At 42.9% G+C, this 20,026-nt stretch overlaps 1 protein-coding gene across 1 annotated transcript; it reads left to right on the top strand.

Moving 5' to 3' along the window:
* The first annotated feature begins 12,777 nt into the window (after nt 1-12,777).
* LOC104673354 (arachidonate 12-lipoxygenase, epidermal-type-like) lies at nt 12,778-19,428 on the top strand. The gene is made up of 14 exons (XM_030924097.1): nt 12,778-13,134; nt 13,515-13,716; nt 13,921-14,002; nt 14,093-14,215; nt 14,305-14,408; nt 14,557-14,717; nt 15,512-15,655; nt 15,750-15,959; nt 17,290-17,376; nt 17,615-17,784; nt 17,894-18,016; nt 18,453-18,552; nt 18,655-18,822; nt 18,931-19,428. The coding sequence occupies exons 1-14, from the start codon at nt 12,778-12,780 to the stop codon at nt 19,108-19,110; spliced, it is 2,211 nt and encodes a 736-aa protein (XP_030779957.1). The 3' UTR covers nt 19,111-19,428.
* The last annotated feature ends 598 nt before the right edge of the window (nt 19,429-20,026 follow it).

The following is a 20,026-nucleotide window of genomic DNA, read 5'->3' as shown; positions in this document are numbered from 1 at the left end:
CAACATACATGGATAATTTTTACATTTGTTTTGTGAAGATTGGGTCTTGTTGCCCAGGCTTGTCTTGAACTCCTGGTCTCGAGTAATCCTCCCACCTCAGCCTCCCACAGTGTTGTGATGACAGGCATGAGCCACTGCACTTGGCCTCACTGTAGTTTTCATTTGCAATTTCCTGATGGCATATGACTTGAGCATCTTTTCCCATACTCATTTGCCATATGTCTACCTTCTTTCATGAGATATCTGTTCAGATCTTTTGCGCATTTTAAAGTTTTTATTCTTAATTGTGACAAAATATACATAAAATGTACCATCCTAATCATTTTTAAGTGTACAGCTCAGTAGTGTTAAGTACATTCACATCGTTGGCAGTCATTCTCCAGAACTCTTCATCTTGCAAAACCAAAACTACACCCATTAAACAGCTCCCTATTCTGCAACTTGCCCTCCTCCCCCTAGTTCCTGGCAACCACCATTTGTTATGGGAAAAAGCCAGAAGAGTATAGAAGTAAGTTCCCCCATACTGGGAAGGAGTCAAGACACCAAAGAATGATTTAGAGAAGTTCAGTTTGAGGAGTAGATGAGTTTACTGGGACTTACCTACAGGGAACTCCTGGGCAGCAGCAGGCAGCAGGACAACTCTGGAGGTCTGCTCTGCCACCTGTCTGCTTTTCATTTAACTATTTATTTTTACTTTCAAATAATTTTGTATTAACTTTTGTGGGTGCATAGTAGATGTATACCTACTCGTATACCTCATAGCAGGTGTACGGAGTATATGAGATGTTTTGATACCAGCATGCAATGCATAATAAACACATCATGGAAAATGAGGTATTCATCCCCTCAAGCATTTATTCTTTGTGTTATAAACAATTCAATTATGCTCTTCGTTATTTTAAATTTATTTAAATATATATTAATGTGTAATTATGATTGACTGTAGTCACCTTTCTAAGCTGCTTTTAGGCTAATTTTCTGGCTCTTCGCCTACTGTGTGTGTGCGATGGGACTGTTTTCCTTGGTGTGCTCTCAGATACACTCTGGGATGTTTCGGTTCTCAGGCACACCTGCTTCTTGGGTGGGCCATTGACTCGTTGAGTAGCTTTCAGGGTTCAGGCACCAGACATAGCCTTAAGTAATCTGGTGGGTGACTCATCACACTACACTCAGCCATTTCATTTTCTTTAGCAGTGCCTAACCTTAGGTGTTGTACACGGAAAACAAAGGCATTACAGGGACTGCAAATAGGGATGAGGAACCTTTTGTCAAGGAGTCCTTGAATAATAAACAGATCTGAGACTTTCACTTGCTTCAGATTTTGAAGGAAACTGGGGTAGTTCATGGAGGGGGAATGGTGGGGTCTATTTCTACTTTTAAGGGCCCTACTTCCCCAATATGTTGATCCTGTAACCGAAAAAACATGGATGTGAGTGAGGGATGTCAAGGGCTTGGGGAATTATGAGGGGAGCAAGGAAACTGGGGTGATCTGTCAGAGCTTTTGGAGGATAAAGGCCAGTGGGAAGGAGTTCCAGGACTTCAGGAATTAGTACTTTGGATAAACAAAAATATCAGCATTCCAAATAGAAAGTAAATCCCTGCTAATAGATTAATAGGGATTGTGAAATTTAACAAAAAGCTGTGTTGGGCATGATGGAGTCCAAGAGACACCAAAAGGGGCTTAGAAAGAGGCAAATCATCCACCCCCACTACTGAGGCATTATGGTAAGTAATTGTGAAGGTTAAGGGTAGAGTAGGTGGTTCTAGTATCTATTAGGAAGGTCATAGGGTGTCCATTGACTGGGATTATTATTTCACCCCACGTGTTCAAGGGTATCTGGGGGTACACAAGAGCAGATTACTCAAAGGGCAGTCACTGGGATGCTGACATTTTTCTTTTTGGACCTTGAGATATAAATCTCCAGGTGCTCCAGGCTACTCAAGATTGTAGGCATGTCGAGGTGACTTCAAGGCCTTGGGGTGATTCCCCATGAGTTGTTTCAGTTGAAAATCCATGAGTTTGCATTGTTCAGATTACTTAGATGCCTGTACATCTTTTTGGTTTGTGCTAAAACACGGATCTTAAAGAGAGGGGCATTTTGGCAGCGGTACCTTTGACCAGTTACTTAAGTGGAATTTCATTCTCTCTTGGCTTCCTTCACAGAGTATGTATGAAAGCATGAAACTCAAAAAGAGAAAGGGAAAGTGTGTAAAAAGCAGATCACCCCTCTGCTTTACTCTTATCTTCTAGGTACACAAATAGGTGTAACTTGAATTAGAACAGGTGGAGACGAGCATATAATTAATACGATGTAATTAGTATGAATAAACTCTCAGTTTAGTATAGAGCTCATTAACAAAACTGGTAACTAAAGCAGATGCCATCTAGAGTTAAACCTGGGTAATCCTTCCAGTTATTTTCTAAGTGGTATTTATAGACAGAGACTAATTCATCTCTTTGTTGTCGGTACTCTTACGTCTTTGATGAGTTGATTTTAGTTGTGAAGGCTGTGGAAATACAATCTGAAAGCATTTCTCTGATTTCTCCATCTTGATAGGCCCCAAGTGTTTTGAGATTTAACTGTAGGTCTTCATTAATTTTGGTCTTCTCAGACCCTAGGGAGGCATCTCTGGGTCCTATAAGAAGTTAGAATAATTAGTAAAGATCTTGAAGCTCTAGAGAAGATGCCCCTAAGACTAACTTGTGTAGAAAATTTCTCCCTTCATGGCTGGGCGCGGTGGCCCACGCTTGTAATCCCAGCACTTTGGGAGGCCGAGGTGGGTGGATCACTTGAGGTCAGGAGTTTGAGACTAGCCTGGCCAACCTGGTGAAACCCTGTCTCTACTAAAAATACAAAAATTAGCCTGGCGTGGTGGTGTGCACCTGAAATCCCAGCTACTTGGGAGTTTGAGGCACGAGAATTGCTTGAACCCGGGAGGCGGAGGTTGCAGTGAGCCAAGATCATGCCACTGCACTCCTGCCTGGGCAACAGAGCAAGGCTCCGTCTCCAAAAAAAAAAGAAAGAGTATCCCTTCATTATGTGTAGTTTCATTTTCAAAACGCCACAACATGACAACCATTACAATTGACGATCTCGAGGTGGTCCATTTTGTGCACTGGTCTTCTTTAGCTTTAGTTACAAGCTCAGCTTCCTCTCTAAGTCTTGAGGTATCCTTGTATGTCATGATGATATCTATAATTTGTTGAATGCTTATTAAATTTTATAGACTGTGTTAAGAGCAAGTTTGCAGAGTAAACTTTTTCATCCTCAAGTATCTCTGTGATGTAGGTATTAGTATTTTGATTTTATTGATGAGGACATAGAGGCTGAGGCTGTATCCTCAGTAATGTGTCATGGGTCACACAGCAAGTTAGGGGCATGGCCAGAATGTGACTGAAGTGTGTTCACCTCAAAATCCTATGGCCTTAACTACTACACCAGTCTTTCTCTATTATCCCACACTCTGAAGTGCTTCCCATGAGGTAGTCTCAAACTCTTAAGTCCAACTCAAAGAAAATGACCTTATCTGAATATGGTTTAATACTGTCTTGATTTAGAGGATTTTCCTACTGCCTAAAGGCTTTGCAGTGGTGAGAATGGGATGGGAATTCCCAAAGTCACGTGGACAAGTTTAATATTAATTTTTGTGGGTACATAGTGGATATATATACTTATGAGTTACATGAGATATTTCAATAAAGCATGCAATGCATAATAATAACATCAGAATGGAGTATCCATCTTTGCTAAAGGATAAAACATTTATCCTTTGTGTTACAAAAAATCATGGTGGCGGATGCCTGTAGTCCCAGCTGCTCAGGAGGCTGAGGCAGGAGAACGGCATGAACCCAGGAGGCAGAGCTTGCAGTGAGCCCAGATTGTGCCACTGCACTCCAGGCTGGGTGACAGAATGAGACTCCGTCTCAAAAAAAAAAAAAAAAAAAATCCAGTTATACTCTTGTAGTTATTTTAAAATGTATAATTAAATTATTTTTGACTATAGTCACCCTGTTGTGCTAGCAAATAAGTCTTACCCATTCTTTCTAATTTTTTTGTAACCATTAACCATCTCCATTCCCCATGCCCTACCCACTCCCCCACCGCATTACGCTTCCCAGCCTCTGGTAAGTATCCTTCTACTCTCTGTGTTTATGACTTCAATTGTTTTCATTGTTAGCTCCCACAAATAATTGAGAGCATTTAAAATTTGTCTTTCTGTGCCTGGCTGATTTCATTTAACATAATGACCTCCAGTTCCATCCATTGCAAATGACAGAATCTTATTTTTTTGTGGCTGAATAGTACTCCATTGTGTATATGTACTATATTTTCTTTATTGATTCAGCTGTTGATGGACATTTAGATTGCTTTGAAGTCTTGGCTATTGTGAACAGCGCTGCAAGAAACATGAGAGTGCAGCTATATCTTCAATATTCTGATTTCCTTTCTTTTGAGTACATAGCAATGGGATTGCTGAATCATATGGTAGCTCTATTGTTAGTGTTCTGATGAACCTCCATGGTGGTTGTGTTAATTTACAGTCCCACCAACAGTGTACAAGGGTTCCCTTTTCTCCACATCCTCACCAGCATTTGTTATTGCTTGTCTTTTGGATATAAGCCATTTTTTTAACTGGGGTAAGAGGGTATCTCATTGTAGTTTTGATTTGCATTTCTCTGATGATCAGTGATGTCAAACAGGATGTCTTCTTTTAAGAAATGTCTATTCAGATCTTTTGTCTGTTTTAATCAGATTATTAGATTATTTTCCTATAGAGTTGTTTATATATTCTGGTTATTAAACCCTTGTCAAATGGGTAGTTTGCAAATATTTTCACGCATTATGTGGACTGTCTCTTCCCTTTGTTGATTGTATCCTTTGCTCTGCAAAAGTTTTTTTTTTTTTTTTAACTTGATGTGATCTCATTTGTTGATTTTTGCTTTGGTTGCCTGTGCTTGTGGGGTATTACTCAAGAACTTTTTGCCCAGACCAATATCCTGGAGATTTTCCCCAATATCTTCTTGTAGTAGTATCATAGTTTGAGAACATAGATTTAAACCTTTAGACTTAAGTGTTGAATCCATTTGATTTGATTTTTGTATGTGGCAAGAGATAGGGGTGTAGTTTCATTCTTCTGCATATGCACATCCAGTTTTCCCAGCACCATGTATTGAAGAGACTGTCCTTTCCCTGATGTATCTTCTCCACATCTTTCTCAAAAACGAGTTCACTGTAGATGTATGGATTTATTTATTTAGTTCTCTATTATGTTCCACTGGTCTACATGTCTGTTTTTATAACTGTACCATGCTGTTTTGGTTACTATAACTCTGTGGTATAATTTGACGTATGATAATGTGATTCCTCCAGTTTTGTTCTTTTTGCTCAGGATAGCTTTGGCTATTCTGGGTGGGGTGTGTGTGTATGTGTGGTCCCATATAAACTTTAGGATATTTTTTTCTATTTCTGTGAAGAATGTCATTGATATTTTTATAGGGATTGCATTGTATCTGTAGATTACTTTGGGCAGTATGGATATTTAACAGTATTGATTCTTCCAATCTATAAACATGGAATATCTTTCCATTTTTGTGTGTCCTCTTCAATTACTTGCATCAGTGTTTTATAGTTTTTATTGTAGAGATATTTCACTTCTTTAGTTAATTCATAGGTATTTTATTTGTAGCTGTTGTAAATAGGATTACTTTCTTGATTTCTTTTTCAGATTGTTCACTGTTGGCATATAGAAATCCTACTGATTTTTGTATGTTGATTCTGTATCCTACAATTTTACTAAATTTGTTTATCAGTTTTAATAGTTCTTTGGTGGAGTCTTTAGGTTTTTCCAAATATAAGATCATACCATCTGCAAATAAGGATAATTTGACTTCTTCCTTTCCAATTTGGATGCCCTTTATTTCTTTTCCTTGTCTGATTTCTCTAGCTAGGACTTCCAGTACTATGTTGAATAACAGTGATGAAAGTGGACATATTTGATCCTTGAGCATTCTTACTGAAAAAGAAAGAAAAAAATAAAAAAGAAAGTGGACTTCCTTGTCTTGTTCCATATCTTAGAGGAAAGGCTTTCAGTTTTTCCCCATTCAGTGTGATACTAGCCATGAGTCTGTTGTATATAGATTTTATTACATTGAGGTTTGTTCCTTCTATATCTTGTTTATTGAGGGTTTATATCATGAAGAAGTGTTAAATTTTATCAATTGCTTTTTTAGCATCAATTGAAATAATCATATGTCTTTGGTTCTTCATTCTGTTATGATATATCACACTGATTGATTTACATATGTTAAAACATCCTTGCATCCAGGGATAAATCTCACTTGGTCATAATGAATGATTTTTAATGTGGTGTTGAATTTGGTTTGCTAATACTTGTTGAGAATTTTTGCATCAATATTCATCAGTGATATTGGCCTGTAGTTTTCTTTTTTGGTGTGTCTTTTTCTGCTTTTGGTATCAGGGTAAATCTGACCTCATAGAATGAGTTTGCAAGTATTCCCTCCTTTTTTTTTTTTTTTTTTTTTTTTTTTTTTTTTTTTTTTTTTTTTTTGTAGTATTTGAGTAGGATTGGTATTAGTTCTTCTCTAAATGTTTGGTAGAATTCAGCAGTGAAGCCATTGGGTCCTGGGTGTTTCTTTGCTGGAAAAATTTTTATTTTTTTATTAATAGCTTCTACCTCGTAACTTGTTATTAGTCTGTTCAGGTTTTAGATTTCTTCCTGGTTCAATCTTGGTAGGTTGTACATATGTAGGAATTTATCCATTTCTTCTAGATTTTCCAATTTATTGGCATATAGTTGCTCATAGTAGCCACTAATGATCCTTTGAATTTCTGTGGCATTGGTTCTAATGTCTGATTTTTCATATCTTATCTTACTTATTTGGCTCCTCTTTTTTTTCTTAGTCTGTCTAAAGGTTTGTCAATTTTATCTTTTCAAAGACCAACTTTTTGTTTCATTGACCTTTGTGCTGTTTTCTTTATTTCAAAATCTTTAATTCTGGTCTGAATTTTATTATTTCTTTTCTTCTACTAATTTTGGGTTTGGTTTGCTCTTGCTTTTCTAGTTCTTTAAGATGCATTGTTAGGTTATTTGAAGTTTTTTTTTTCTTTTTTGATGTAGATGCTTATGGTTATAAACTTCCCTCTTAGTACTTCTTTTGTTATATCCCATAGCTTTTGGCATGTTGTGTTTCCATTATCATTTGCTTCAGAAAACTTTTCAATTTCCCCCTTCACCTCTTTATTGTCCCACTGGTCATTCAGGAGCATATTGTTTAATTTCTATGTATTTGTATAGTTTCTAAAATTTCTCCTTTTATTGATTTCCACTTTTATTTCACTGTAGTCAGAGAAGATGCTTGATATTATTTCAGTTTTTTGAATGTTTTAAGACTTGCTTTGTGACCTAACATATCTATCCTTGAGAATAATTTGTGTGCTGAGAAAAAGAATGTGTATTCTGCAACTGTTGGATGAAATGTTCTGTAAATATTTATGAGGTCCATTTGGTCTATAGCGCAGATTAACTGTGATATTTCTTTATTGATTCTCTGTCCGGAAGATCTCTCCAGTGCCAAAAGTGGGGTGTTGGAGTCTCCAACTATTATTGGTCTGTCTCTTTAGCTCTGGTAATATTTCCTTTATATATCTGGGTGTTCCAGTGTTGGATGCATATACATTTGTAATTGTTATCCTCTTGCTGAGTTGATCCCCTTATTATATAATGACCTTCGTCTCTTCTTACAGTTTTTGTCTTGAAATCTATTTGTCTGATATAAGTGTAGCTACTTCTGCTCCTTTTTAGTTTCCATTGGTATGGAATATCTTTTTACATCCTTTTATTTTTAGTCTGTGTCTGTCTTCATAAATGAAGTGTGTTTCTTCTAAGTGATAGATCACTGGATCTTGTTTTATGTCTTCTGATTGGAGAGTTTAGTACATTTACATCCAATGTTATTACTGATAAGCAAGTAATATTCCTACCATTTTCTCATTTCTGATTGTTTTGTGGTCTTCTCTTCATTCTTTCCTTTCTTCCTTTTAGTAAAGGTGATTTTATCTGGTGGTATTAATTTATTGCTTTTTACTTTTGTGTCTGTTTGTTGTATGTTTGTGATTTGGGGGTACGATGAGATTTTCAAACACTATTTTATAAGCCATTATTTTAAGCTGATAACAACTTAACAGTGCTTGCATAAACTAACAAGCAAAAAGAAAACTAATCATAACTCTACACCTTAACTTCATCCCCCACATTTTAACTTTTTATTGTTTCTATTTATATCTTAATGTACTGTGTATGCCTTGAAAATTTGTTTTAGTTATTATTTTCAATTGGTTCATCTTTTGGTCTATTTAGTGTAAGAGTAGTTGACAAGGCTGGGCATGGTGGCTGATGCCTGTAATCCCAGCACTTTGGGAAGCCGAGGTGGGTGGATGACGAGGTCAAGAGATCGAGACTATCCTGGCCAACATGGTGAAACCCCGTCTCTACTAAAAATACAAAAATTAGCTGGGCGTGGTGGTGCACACCTGTAGTCCCAGCTACTCAGGAGGCTGAGGCAGGAGAATCGCTTGAACCCAGGAAAAAAAAAAAAAAAAAAAGAGGAGTTTACAGATCATGGTTACAGTGTTTTAATATTCTGTGTTTTTCTGTGTACTTACTATTACCAATGAGTTTTGGACCTTCAGATGATTTCTTATTGCCCATTCACGTCCTTTCTTTCCAATTGAAGAACTAGATCTCATTAGCATTTCTTGTAGAACAGGTCTTGTCTTGATGAAATCACTCAGCTTTTATCTGTCTGGGGAAGTCTTTATTTCTTCTTCACGTTTGAAGGGTATTTTCACAGTATATATTATTCTAGAGTAAATGTTTTCTTTTCCTTCAGCACTTTCAATATGTCGTGCCACTCTCTCCTGGCCTGTAAGGTCTCCACTGAAAAGTCTGCTGTGAGACCTACTGGAGCTCCATTTTGTTATTTGTTTCTTTTCTCCTGCTGCTGTTGGAATCCTTTCTTTATGCTTGACCCTTGGTAGTTTGATTATTAAAAGCCTTGAGGTAGTTTTCTTTGGGTTAAATCTGCTTGGTGTTCTATAACCTTCTTGTATTAGGATTTTGATCTTTCCCTAGGTTTGGGAAGTTTACTGTTATTATCCCTTTAAACTTTTTACTCCTATCTCTTTCTCTACCTCCTCTTTAAGGCCAAAAACTCTTAGATTTGCCCCTTTGGGGCTATTTTCTAGAGCTCATAGATACGCTTCTTTCTCTTTATTATTTTTCTTTTGTCTCTTCTGATTGTGTATTTCCATTTTTTATTTATTTTATTTTTTTATTCGACTATTTTCAAATAGTCTGTTTTCAAGCTAATTCTGTCTTCTGCTTAGTCTCTTCTTCTGTTAAGAGACTGATGCACTCTTCAGTATATCAGTTACATTTTTCACCTTCAGAATTTCTGCTTCTTTTAAATTATTTCAATCTCTTGGTTAAATGTATGATAGGATTCTGAGTTCCTCCTCTGTGTTATCTTGAATTTCTTTGAGTTTCCTCAACACAGCTACTTTGTCTCTTTAAATGTATTTTCTATCTTTATGCACTCTTCTTTCTTCCCTGGAAGGATAATATTATGGGCTTTCATACCCTCTGGCTTGTTACCTCTCTCTGTCCTCTTTCCTTTGGGCCCAGGGATGACACCAGCTACACTGCTGCCAGCCTCAGGCTCCTGCCCTATCTATCCCTTTTTGGTTCTGTCACACTCTATCCACCATAAGTTGTTCCTTTGTAAATAAACCCTCCTCTAATTATTCTAATTTAATTGTGCCAACTGTTTTATATTGAGTCCTTGACTGATACAGGAAAACTGGTAGAATATGAATCTCCTAGTCCATCACTGAAGTGTAGAGTACTGAAATAAAGTTCTTATGGAAGAGTTCTGAGATCTTAGCAGTATAGAGCATTGCACTTCCAGTCTTCTTCCTCCGTTACGGAGAAGAGGGGACTATTTGGCATATATTTTTTGAATTTGGGAGCACATTTTAATATAGCAACTCATGTCTGCTACTGTTTGAAGAAATTTCACTGAGCATTTTTTAATGAGACACTGGTCAAGAGTGCCAAGCCTGAAATAATCATAATGTATTGTGCCTTAGAAGAAGATGGAGGCATTTTCAACTCATTTTACTTCTCTGCAGCCCTTAAAGGGTAAACAAGAGGGTGTCAGGGATTCCTGTGGCCCCACGTGGAGGGTGGTGGAGACTAGCAGAAGGGCAGAAACCATAGACTGCAGTTTTTCCAGGCTAAACAAGGGAACATCCAACCTGAAAAATGACGTTGGGATAGTGTCCTGATAAAACATGGATTCCATTCTAGAAGGAGTTCTTTTGGTAGCAAAGATAGGCATGAAGCTGAACATTGCTCCAAGAAAACCAAACATTGCTTATAAGAACCATCATGTTCACACAGGTAGCCAGTAGCAGATGGCAGAGATACTTTTGACCACTTACTTAAGTGGTTTCTTCATTCTCTCTTTGCTTCCTTCATAGGGGATGTATGAGAATACGAAACTCAGAGAGAAAAAAAGGGAAAGTCCATTAAATAAAGATAATCCCTCTCCTTTACTGTAAGCCTCTAGGTTCAAAAACAGGTTTAGCTTGAGTTAGGACAGGTGGAGAGGAACATAGTTTAGGAAAGGAGGCTGGAGGCAAGGAGATGAGCCTAGAATGGACTTTTAAGATGGAAGTTATAAAATAAGCAATCTTGAATATTGACACAAGATTATACTATTAAACAAGAATGATCGGGAAAATGTGGACTCGGCCAAGAAACTGTTAGCAAACCACTAAGGAGAAAGGAAGAGTTACTAGAAAAGGAACACAGGTTCATGTTTATATTTCAACTCTTGAGACTCATTGCTACTTGGTTTCATAATTTCTTTCTATGCATCTGTAACTTGAATTCACTTCTGACAGGATATTTTTGTCTTATATATGGTAGAGTTAATTGTTCTAGAAACCTACTTCAAGCTAACCTAAGCAACAAAGGGGGATTTATTGGAAAACCGCTTGGGTATCTGACAGAACCCAAGGAAGATAATTGAACTGGATTTCCACAGGACCTGGAAAATCCTCAGAAACTCAAGTGCTCTTTCTTCTCTTTCCAGTCATAACCTTAAGGAAGGGGAGAGCAGCTCATGGGCTGAGTGGATAAACCACAAAATGGGTAATATACTGTAGGTGAGTTTTAAGTGACAAATGAAGTCTAAGCTGTGATTGCACTGGTTGGTGACTGAAACTTAAAATGGGACTTAGAGGTTAAGTGGAGGGAATATGTTGCCAAAATGTTAGAAGGATCTTCTTCAAAGAGAAGTTGAGGCTCTAGAGGATAATGGTAGGGCACAGGGTGGAGGTGAAACTTGTCAGGGGTGGGGGTCAATGGGGAGGATAGGAGAGTGTTCCTGATTTTGAGGAGGAAGGATAGAGGGTTTTATTGGTGAATGACGTGAGTAAGTGTCATGACCAGTCGTGTTCTCAGGATTCTTGAGTATTGGGAGATGTGGCTGCAGTGGACAGGGCAGTGTCAGAGAGACTAGATTTTACGATAGAAGCTTTTAAATTACCTACCCATAACCAACTTATCAGGAGACTGACACTGTCTATCTCCTCCAAAAAAAAAAAAAAACTGACATGCCCACAGCATGCCAAATTCATACAGCCAGTAGGCTAATTTCTGACATGCCTGGCACTTTGATATCCACCAGTTGTGCTTTATGTTTATCAAGAATAGTTGTGTAAACTTCCAGAACTGTTTATGGACGGGCACGGTGGCTCACGCCTGTAATCCCAGCACTTTGGGAGGCCAATGTGGGCAGATCGCTTGAGGTCAGAAGTTTGAGACCAGCCTGGCCAACATGGTGAAACCCCATCTCTACTAAAAATAAAAAAAAAAAAAAAAAATTAGCCAGGCATGATGGCAGGCACCTGTCATCCCAGCTACTGGGGAGGCTGAGGCAGGAGAATTGCTTGAACTCGGGAGGCGGAGGTTGCAGTGAGCTGAGATCATGCCACTGCACTCCAGCCTGGGAGACAATAAAGGGCCAACGTGTTTTGGTTATTTTATGACTACATAAACAATAATCTTTTTTAAAAAAGTTTTGCAAAAACTGTAAAGATCTCAATAGAGGCTGCATTTAGTCTTTTTCCCCACAAGAACCTTTAGGTTCTAGCTCTGTTTTAAATAAATGTCAACTCATCTGGATGTGGCTTATGCAAGAAAGACCTAGAAGGGCTCTTATTATGGACCCCCATTCAATGAAAACACGTTGGCCCTTTATTAGAAATTCATGAATGGCTCAACATTTATGATTTCAGTTTAAAACAAAATGTTAAGGTATGTACATCTGTATACTTTTTCACTTTAGCCAACTATTTTGAGTCTTTCAACATGAGGCGATGGAAGGGCTGTTCAAGCCTTTTTTTTTTTTTTTTTTTTTTTTTTTTGCAATAGCACAGGAGGTCCAGGAGAGAGGCGAGCCGTGGGTGTGCAGGAGTGTCTGGGGAGTGTCAACTTGCCACTGAAAAATACCCCTGCACTTCAAGCCATTCCACTTCTGTTATCTCCAAAGCTGTGGCAATCGTATTTATATATTCACCAAAATTGGGTGGGCGCTAGTGTTTAGCTGTCATTGTCTGTAGGCTGATGCGTTCGGCTCATGGCAGGGTGTGAACCTGGCATCAGGGAGTGTTTGTCGAGTGAATAAAGATGGGGCTGTACTTTCCAGAGCCGCTGGGAGAAACTGGATACAGAGACCTGAGCCTGGCGCCAGTCTGTGTCCCCCCGCCCCGTGCGGGAGGAATCTGTGGGTGGGAGGTGGGGAGCCTGAAACCCAAATATAACAGGCACTCTGGACTGGGCGTGGTTCCCTGGGAGCTGGGTCTCAGATCCTCAAGTAGGGCTGATTTCTCCCCAGACCCCCCTGGAGGTCCGGGCAAGTACACGGTCCGTGTAGCCACAGGGGATTTGTTCCTGGCAGGCTCTCCCAACCTGGTGCAGCTGTGGCTGGTGGGCGAGCACGGGGAGGCAGACCTAGGGAAGCAGCTGCGACCGGTGTGGGGCAAGGTGAGAGCTGGGGCCCTGGGACTCTGAGGTGTCACTGGGGGCTGGGGCCAGTCGGAGGGTGCTGGAGAAATCCGGGAAGCCGGGTAGGGGCCGAGGTCGGGTGCACTTGGTGTGCCTGATAGGAAAAGGAAAAGCGAGAGGAACAGGAGAAATGAGAGGCAATTGCGTGCTTGAGCAGAGACCACGAGATGCCCGCTGGGGTGTGCATGGCAGGTCGTGGGGGAGGCTGGCGCCCCACAGTACCAGCTGCTCCTCACCTCCACCTCTCCCCGGGTATGCTCCGGTGGGGAAACAGAGCCAGGATTCTCTGAAGGTTCACCGACCCCGCTGCCCTCCCTGAAGACCCCAACCCTGACACTGAGCTGTGTCCTGTTGCACAGGAGGAGGAGTTTGAAATCGACGTCCCCCTGCACCTGGGGCGCCTCCTGATGGTGAAGCTGCGCAAGCACAAAGTGCTGTTGAGTCTCGACTGGTTCTGCAAGTGGATCTCAGTGCAGGGCCCGGGGACCCAAGGCGAGGCCTTTTTCCCCTGCTACCGCTGGGTGCAGGGCCACAGGATTATCTGCCTGCCCGAGGGCACTGGTGAGCTTGGTGGAGAAGGGGCGCGGCCACTGGCAGGCTGGAAGAAGAAGTGGGTTGAGGGAGGCTACTGTAAAAGAGGGAAAGATGAGGGAGATGGGGAGAAGTGAAGGAGGATGGGGCAGAGGAGGGTGGCTGATGGAGAGACCCAAGCGTAGCACAGAGGGGTAACCAGGGAGGGTGTGTGCTTTTGTCCCCCTCCCCCAGCCCGGACCCTGAGTGATGACCCCCAGAACCTGTTTAAGAAATACCGGGAACAGGAGCTCGAGGAAAGAAGGAAGGTGTACCGGTGAGCCCCAGAAAGTCTTTGATCCCCCTACCAGATCCCAAGAAACCCGCTGCCCGCCCCCTTACTCCTACCTCTGTGTTCTTCCTTCAGGTGGGGCTCCTGGAAAAATGGGTTAATCCTGCCTATAGCAGGGAATAGGCAACTGGACCTTCCCAGGGACGAGCAATTCCTCGAGGATAAGGATTTAGACTTTAGTGTCTCCCTAGCAAAAGCGTAAGTGCCAGGTAGAGGCTGGGTACTTGCTTCCCAGGGCACAAGGTGGGATCCTTCATTGATCTTCTTGTACTCCATTCTTTCCACAGGTGGAAGGACATGGCCATTAAGGGGACACTGGATATCATAAATTGTGTGAAAGGGCTGGAAGATTTCAAAAAAATATTCCCACGTGGAAAGACTGCCCTGGCTGGTCAGTTTCCACAACCTCCCAAAACCAATATACAGATTTCCAGCCCAGGGAATTTGAAAAAGGAGGGGGGATAGAGGATGGAAGAGTAATAGGTCAGCGGGATTAGGAGCTCAGAGCTCACAGGCTGCTCCCCAATTGATGTTCCTAGAGCGGGTTCATGATTCTTGGAAGAATGATGCCTTCTTTGGGTACCAGTTTCTCAATGGTGCAAACCCCATGCTCCTGAGGCGTTCTTCAAGGCTCCCCGCCCGCCTGGTGCTGCCTCCAGGGATGGAAGACTTGAAGACCCAGCTGGAGAAAGAACTCCAGGTGCTGCTGGGCTTTCTGCCCATCCACCATCCCGGCCATTATCCCCACCTCCCTTCTCTTCCCATCTCTCATCTCCTCCATCTACACTTAAGGCTTCTCAGCTTTGGCACTATTAACATTCTGCACCACATAATTCTCTGTTGGGGGTGGGGGGCTTTCCTGTGGATCGTAGTGTGTTTAGTAGCATCCTTGGCCTCTACCCATTAGATGCCAGCAGCATCCCCCTGGTTGTGACAACCAAAAATGTCTCTAGATATTGCCGAATGTCCTGGGGTTGGGGAGTGGGGAGAGGAGGAATCGCCCCTGATTGAGAACGTTGATCTACAACATCTCCTCCTGTACCTTCTTTTCTTTCTCTTCCATCTCTACTTTCCTCTCTTCCTTCTTCATTGAACATATATCAGCCTTAGGGAAGAGCTCAAGCTTCTGGAGAGAAATAGCCAGAAAAACTAAACAAAGCCTTGGAGAGCTAAAAGCTGAATCTATTTTGGGGGGAGGTGGGTAGATAAAATATTTTTGCTACCTTGGCTAAAGCTGGCAGAAGGGTTATGTGAAGAGTGCAGTGGCCTTATGTGGTGGAAAACCAGAACCTTCACTGCAGGGAGCTCCAAGTCTGAAGGAAGACATCAGTCATGAAAACTTTGTGTTCAGTTTTTTGGTTCTAGGGACAGTGATTGGTGTTTAAAGTAAAATAGACTTGGATGGGTAGAGGAAGGATCCACCCTGGAAAATGAGAGAAGGGCTCCAGAAAACGACTCCAACCCTATTTTCTATTCCTGCCTCTGGCCCTGCAGTCTGGATCTCTGTTTGAAGTGGATTTCTCTTTGCTGGATGGTGTCAAGCCTAATGTCATCATTTTTAAGCAGCAATATGTGGCAGCCCCTTTGGTCATGCTGAAGCTTCAGCCTGATGGAAGACTCTTGCCCATGGTCATCCAGGTAAGAGGGTCCAGGTGTTTTTCCACCAGACACTGATCTCCTTTAGGGACTTAGATACACAGGTCATCAGCCCCCATTCTCTCTCCTGCTCTAGCTCCAGCCACCTCGACACGGATGTCCCCCACCTCTGCTCTTTCTGCCCTCGGATCCCCCAATGGCCTGGCTCCTGGCCAAGATCTGGGTCCAGAGCTCTGATTTCCAGCTGCACCAGTTACAGTCACATCTGCTGAGGGGACACTTGATTGCTGAGGTGATTGCTGTGGCTACAATGAGAAGCTTGCCTAGCCTCCATCCTATTTACAAGGTACTTCAGCATCTCGGTCATTCTGTATTTGACTGTTCTTCGTATTTCAGACTCCTACACAGAGTCTCACCTTGTACATTTCAATCTAGCAGCAATCAATTTATATGTGGAGACACATACACACACAGAGTACTATGGAAACACCCAGGCACACACTTACTATGAGGTGGGGGGAAAAGTGAGAATAGGTTTCGCAAAGGAGTTGAAATTTGGGCTAAAGAGGTTTCCAGGTGGGCAAGTGAGGGGTGGAACATTATAGCCAGAAAGATCTATAGAGGCAAGGAAAGAAAGGAACATGGATAATGGGTGAGATTCAAGTGTAGGGCATGAGTTGGGGTGAAAAGAAGAGGTGGGAGGAGATGAGAGAAGAAGCCATGTTACTTAGTGGGGAGAAGAATCAAGTTATTTTCTGACTATGTCAGGCTTCCAATGCCTGTAAAGACCCATTTGCACATGTCAGAAGGGCAACTGGATATGTGAGTCTGGAGTTCCTAGAAGAGGTGTAGGTTGTAAATACAGATTTTAGAGTCATTAGAAAACAAAAGTATCTAAAGTCATTGTACTGGATGAAGTTCTCTAGGATTTGTAGAGACACTAGAGAATTTGATCCAGATATAACTCTAGGGTGATCCAACATTTACAAATTGAGAGGAGGGAGCAGAGTGAGAAAAGAAACAAGAGAAGGAACCTCATTGAGGTAGGAGGAAAACCAAAAAGTGCAATGCATGGCATCCAGGAGAAGAAAGTGTTTGAAGAGGGACGTGTGATTCATCTGTCTCAAATGCTGCTGAGAGATCAAGAAAGTTACAGAGAAGTGACATTTATGTTTCTCAGTATGGAAGTCATTGGTTAGTAAATGGACATGCACTATCTCAGGGAAGTGGAAGAAGCCTGATTCATGGGGGAAGAGCAGCAAATGTGAGGTGAGTAAGCAAAGACAACACTGGGTGAATTGCTGTGAAAGGGAAAGCAAGAAACAAGGAGATGGCAAGACAAGGATGTGGGGTCAAGCACGGGTTTTCTTTAGGGTATCTAATATTGCACGTTTGTATGACAGAAGGAATATTATAGGAGGGTGAAGGCAAAAAGGGATGGGCTTATCTGTGGGTACCTGCCAGGATACCAGACTGTGGAAATGAGTGAGCTAAAACTTTCACCCTGGGATGCTCTGAGAAGACGTTTTTCCATCTCTGTATTCCCAAATGTTACCCTGACCCCATCCAATGTAACGAGAAGTCTCTCCCTTTTCTGTCACTTCCTTTAACATCCTCTTCTCACAGATGCTGAGACCTCTCTTTGACCGTGTCCCATTTCTTTCTTCCATAATCAGCTCCTGATCCCCCACTTCCGCTACACCATGGCGATCAACACCCTGGCCCGTAGTCGTCTTGTCTCTGAATGTGGAATTTTTGACCTGGTATGGAAATGGATGGGTGAAGGGGAAGTGGGTTCAATACTGGAAGAATCCTAGGGGTTGTTTCCCTTTCCCACTCCTCCCCCAAGCTCTCCTTCCTCCATGGAAGGCCTCTCCCAAACCTGCCTCATGCCTGAATAGCTTCCTGCTTAAAAGGGCTAGAGTAGGAGCACAGGCCTGGAGTCTCCTGATGCTCGTCTTCCTCCCTCCGCAACTTGGCATGGCTGTGGGTTATCCTCAGGTGGTGAGCACTGGTAGTGGGGGCCACGTGGACATTCTTCAGAGAGCCACAGCTTGTTTGACCTATCGTTCCCTCTGTCCTCCTGATGACCTGGCTGACCGTGGACTCCTGGGTGTGAAATCTTCTCTTTATGGCCAAGATGCCATCAGGCTGTGGGGAATCATCAGCCGGTAGGTGAGGGTGGCACAGAGAGGCAGTGAATGGAGGGGCGGGGGACTGTAGGTCCAGAAGGTCCTGCATTGGCCCCTGAGACTGAGTATCTTCTTCCCTGGGGAGCAGGTACGTGGAGGGGATGGTTGGGCTTTTCTACAAGAGCGACCAAGCCGTGAAGGATGATCTAGAGCTGCAGGCCTGGTGCAGAGAGATGACTGAGACTGGACTGCAGACAGCCCAAGACCGGGGGTGAGACAGGGATCCCTCCCCACTGACCCCTGTCAACACCCACTCCTCTACAAACAATCTGCTTCTCACATCATCATGAGATACCCCGCCTGCCCGAGGAACCTGAGAATTCTCCAGGATGTGTCCAGAAATGCTAACAAGCACTCCTGATCTCCCCAGCCCTCTTCCCACACAGTGTTCTCTCTCCTCATGTACTGAGAGCTTCCTTTGGAACCAGTTACAAAACTTCTCTTAGGTATTTTCTCTCACTCTTCCTTCCCCTCTCCCCATAGCTCAGGGTTCATCCCAAGTGCATTAACCTTGGAGCACACACAAGGTGGGAGTCCAGGCCAGGACCACAGAAAAATAACTTTTCTCTATCTCCACATAGCTCTCCCTGCCTGAGACCTGTTTCATGTTCTGGTTTCAAGGTCTCTGATTCTCCTCATTTCACCAGGTTCCCCATCTCCTTAGAGTCCCGGGCTCAGCTCTGCCACTTTGTCACCATGGGCACCTTCACATGCACGGGTCAGCATGCTTCTAACCACCTGGGTCAGGTAACCTATGTGATTATCCCCCAAGGGCTCCTGGGATGGAGAAGTGGGGGATCAAATGGCCAAGTCATCAGCCAAGGTTTCTGTGGGCTCTCCTCCCTGCAGCTGGACTGGTACTCCTGGATCCTTAATGGCCCATGCACCATGCGGAAGCCCCCACCCATCTCCAAGGATGTGACAGAGAAGGACATAGTGGACTCACTGCCCAATCTCCACCAGGCACGTATGCAAAAGACCGTCACCGACTTCCTTGGCAGACGTCAGCCTGTCATGGTAAGAAGCAAATGCCTGGGTCCTGGGAAGGAGGCAGCTCAAAGGAGGGGAAGTATTCTGGGCTGAGAGCCCCCAAGGGGCTGAGCCAACTTGTTTTCTGCCTCTCAGGTGGCCCTGGGGCAGCATGAGGAGAAATATTTCTCTGGCCCTGAGCCCCAAGCTGTGCTGAGACAATTCCGGGAGGCGCTGGCTGCCATGGACAAGGAGATTGAGGTCCGGAATGCAGTCCTGGACCTGCCCTATGAGTACCTTCGACCCAGCATGATAGAGAATAGCGTGACCATCTGAGAGGCCTTGCCCGCCTCCTCCGCTCCAAAGTTCCACCATCCCTGAGTGCCTTTTGAGTATTCCGTCCTCCTCACATCCTCTGGTGAAGAAATTGACCCCAAATCTTTGTGGTCAGGGTACCCAGAGCTGCCTACCACACAACTATGGGGAATACACGGTGATGGTCCCCCCTGCATTTGGAAGCAGCATCCCCCAAAGCTGCCCTACCTTAAATGTCCATCCAGTCCTGCACTTCCTCACCCCTGATCCCTGGCACCTCCTCATTGTCAAAGGACCTGGCTTAGATACAAGTAAAAATACATGATTAAATAACAAAACTGATGATGGTGGTGGAAGGTGGGAGGAGAGACCTCGCTGTTTCCTGCCCCTTTACTCAGATTCCAAAGGAAGAAAGAACATTTTTTCCAGCAATCAATTGCTTTTTCCAAGAGTATCTTGGAACCTCTCTGTCAGGCCTCTGAGCCAAGCCATCGCATCCCCTGTGACTTGCACGTATATATTTGCCCAGATGGCCTGAAGTAACTAAAGAATCACAAAAGAAGTGAAAATGCCCTGCCCCTGTCTTAATTGATGACTTTACCTTGTGAAATTCCTTTTCCTGGCTCATCCTGGCTCAAAAAGCTCCCCCACTGAGCACCTTGTGACCTCCCACTCCTGCCCACCAGAGGACAACCCCCCTTTGACTGTAATTTTCCTTTACCTACCCAAATCCTATAAAACGGCCCCACCCTTATCTCCCTTCGCTTACCCTTTTCGGACTCAGCCCGCCTGCACCCAGGTGATTAAAAAGCTTTATTGCTCACACAAAGCCTGTTGGGTGGTATCTTCATATGGACACGCATGACACTAAGTTAAATGACAAATGTTCAGGATGACTGAGCCCACTGGGGCTCAGAAACCTGGCTCTTGACAAGGG

The sequence above is a fragment of the Rhinopithecus roxellana genome, chromosome 19, assembly GCF_007565055.1.
Source record: "Rhinopithecus roxellana isolate Shanxi Qingling chromosome 19, ASM756505v1, whole genome shotgun sequence".
Classification (NCBI taxonomy): Eukaryota; Metazoa; Chordata; class Mammalia; order Primates; family Cercopithecidae; genus Rhinopithecus; species Rhinopithecus roxellana.
The sequence above is the reverse complement of the archived record's forward strand: the minus strand, read 5'-3'. Positions and strand labels throughout refer to the sequence as shown.

Bases quoted from the DNA above. Each gene is read 5' to 3' on its own strand.
- LOC104673354 (XM_030924097.1), top strand. From the start codon at position 12,778: ATGGGGCTGTACTTTCCAGAGCCGCTGGGAGAAACTGGATACAGAGAC. The intron at 15,960-17,289 runs GTACTTCAGCAT...TTCCATAATCAG, and splicing joins GCCTCCATCCTATTTACAAG to CTCCTGATCCCCCACTTCCG. The intron at 17,785-17,893 runs GTAGGTGAGGGT...CCTGGGGAGCAG, and splicing joins CTGTGGGGAATCATCAGCCG to GTACGTGGAGGGGATGGTTG.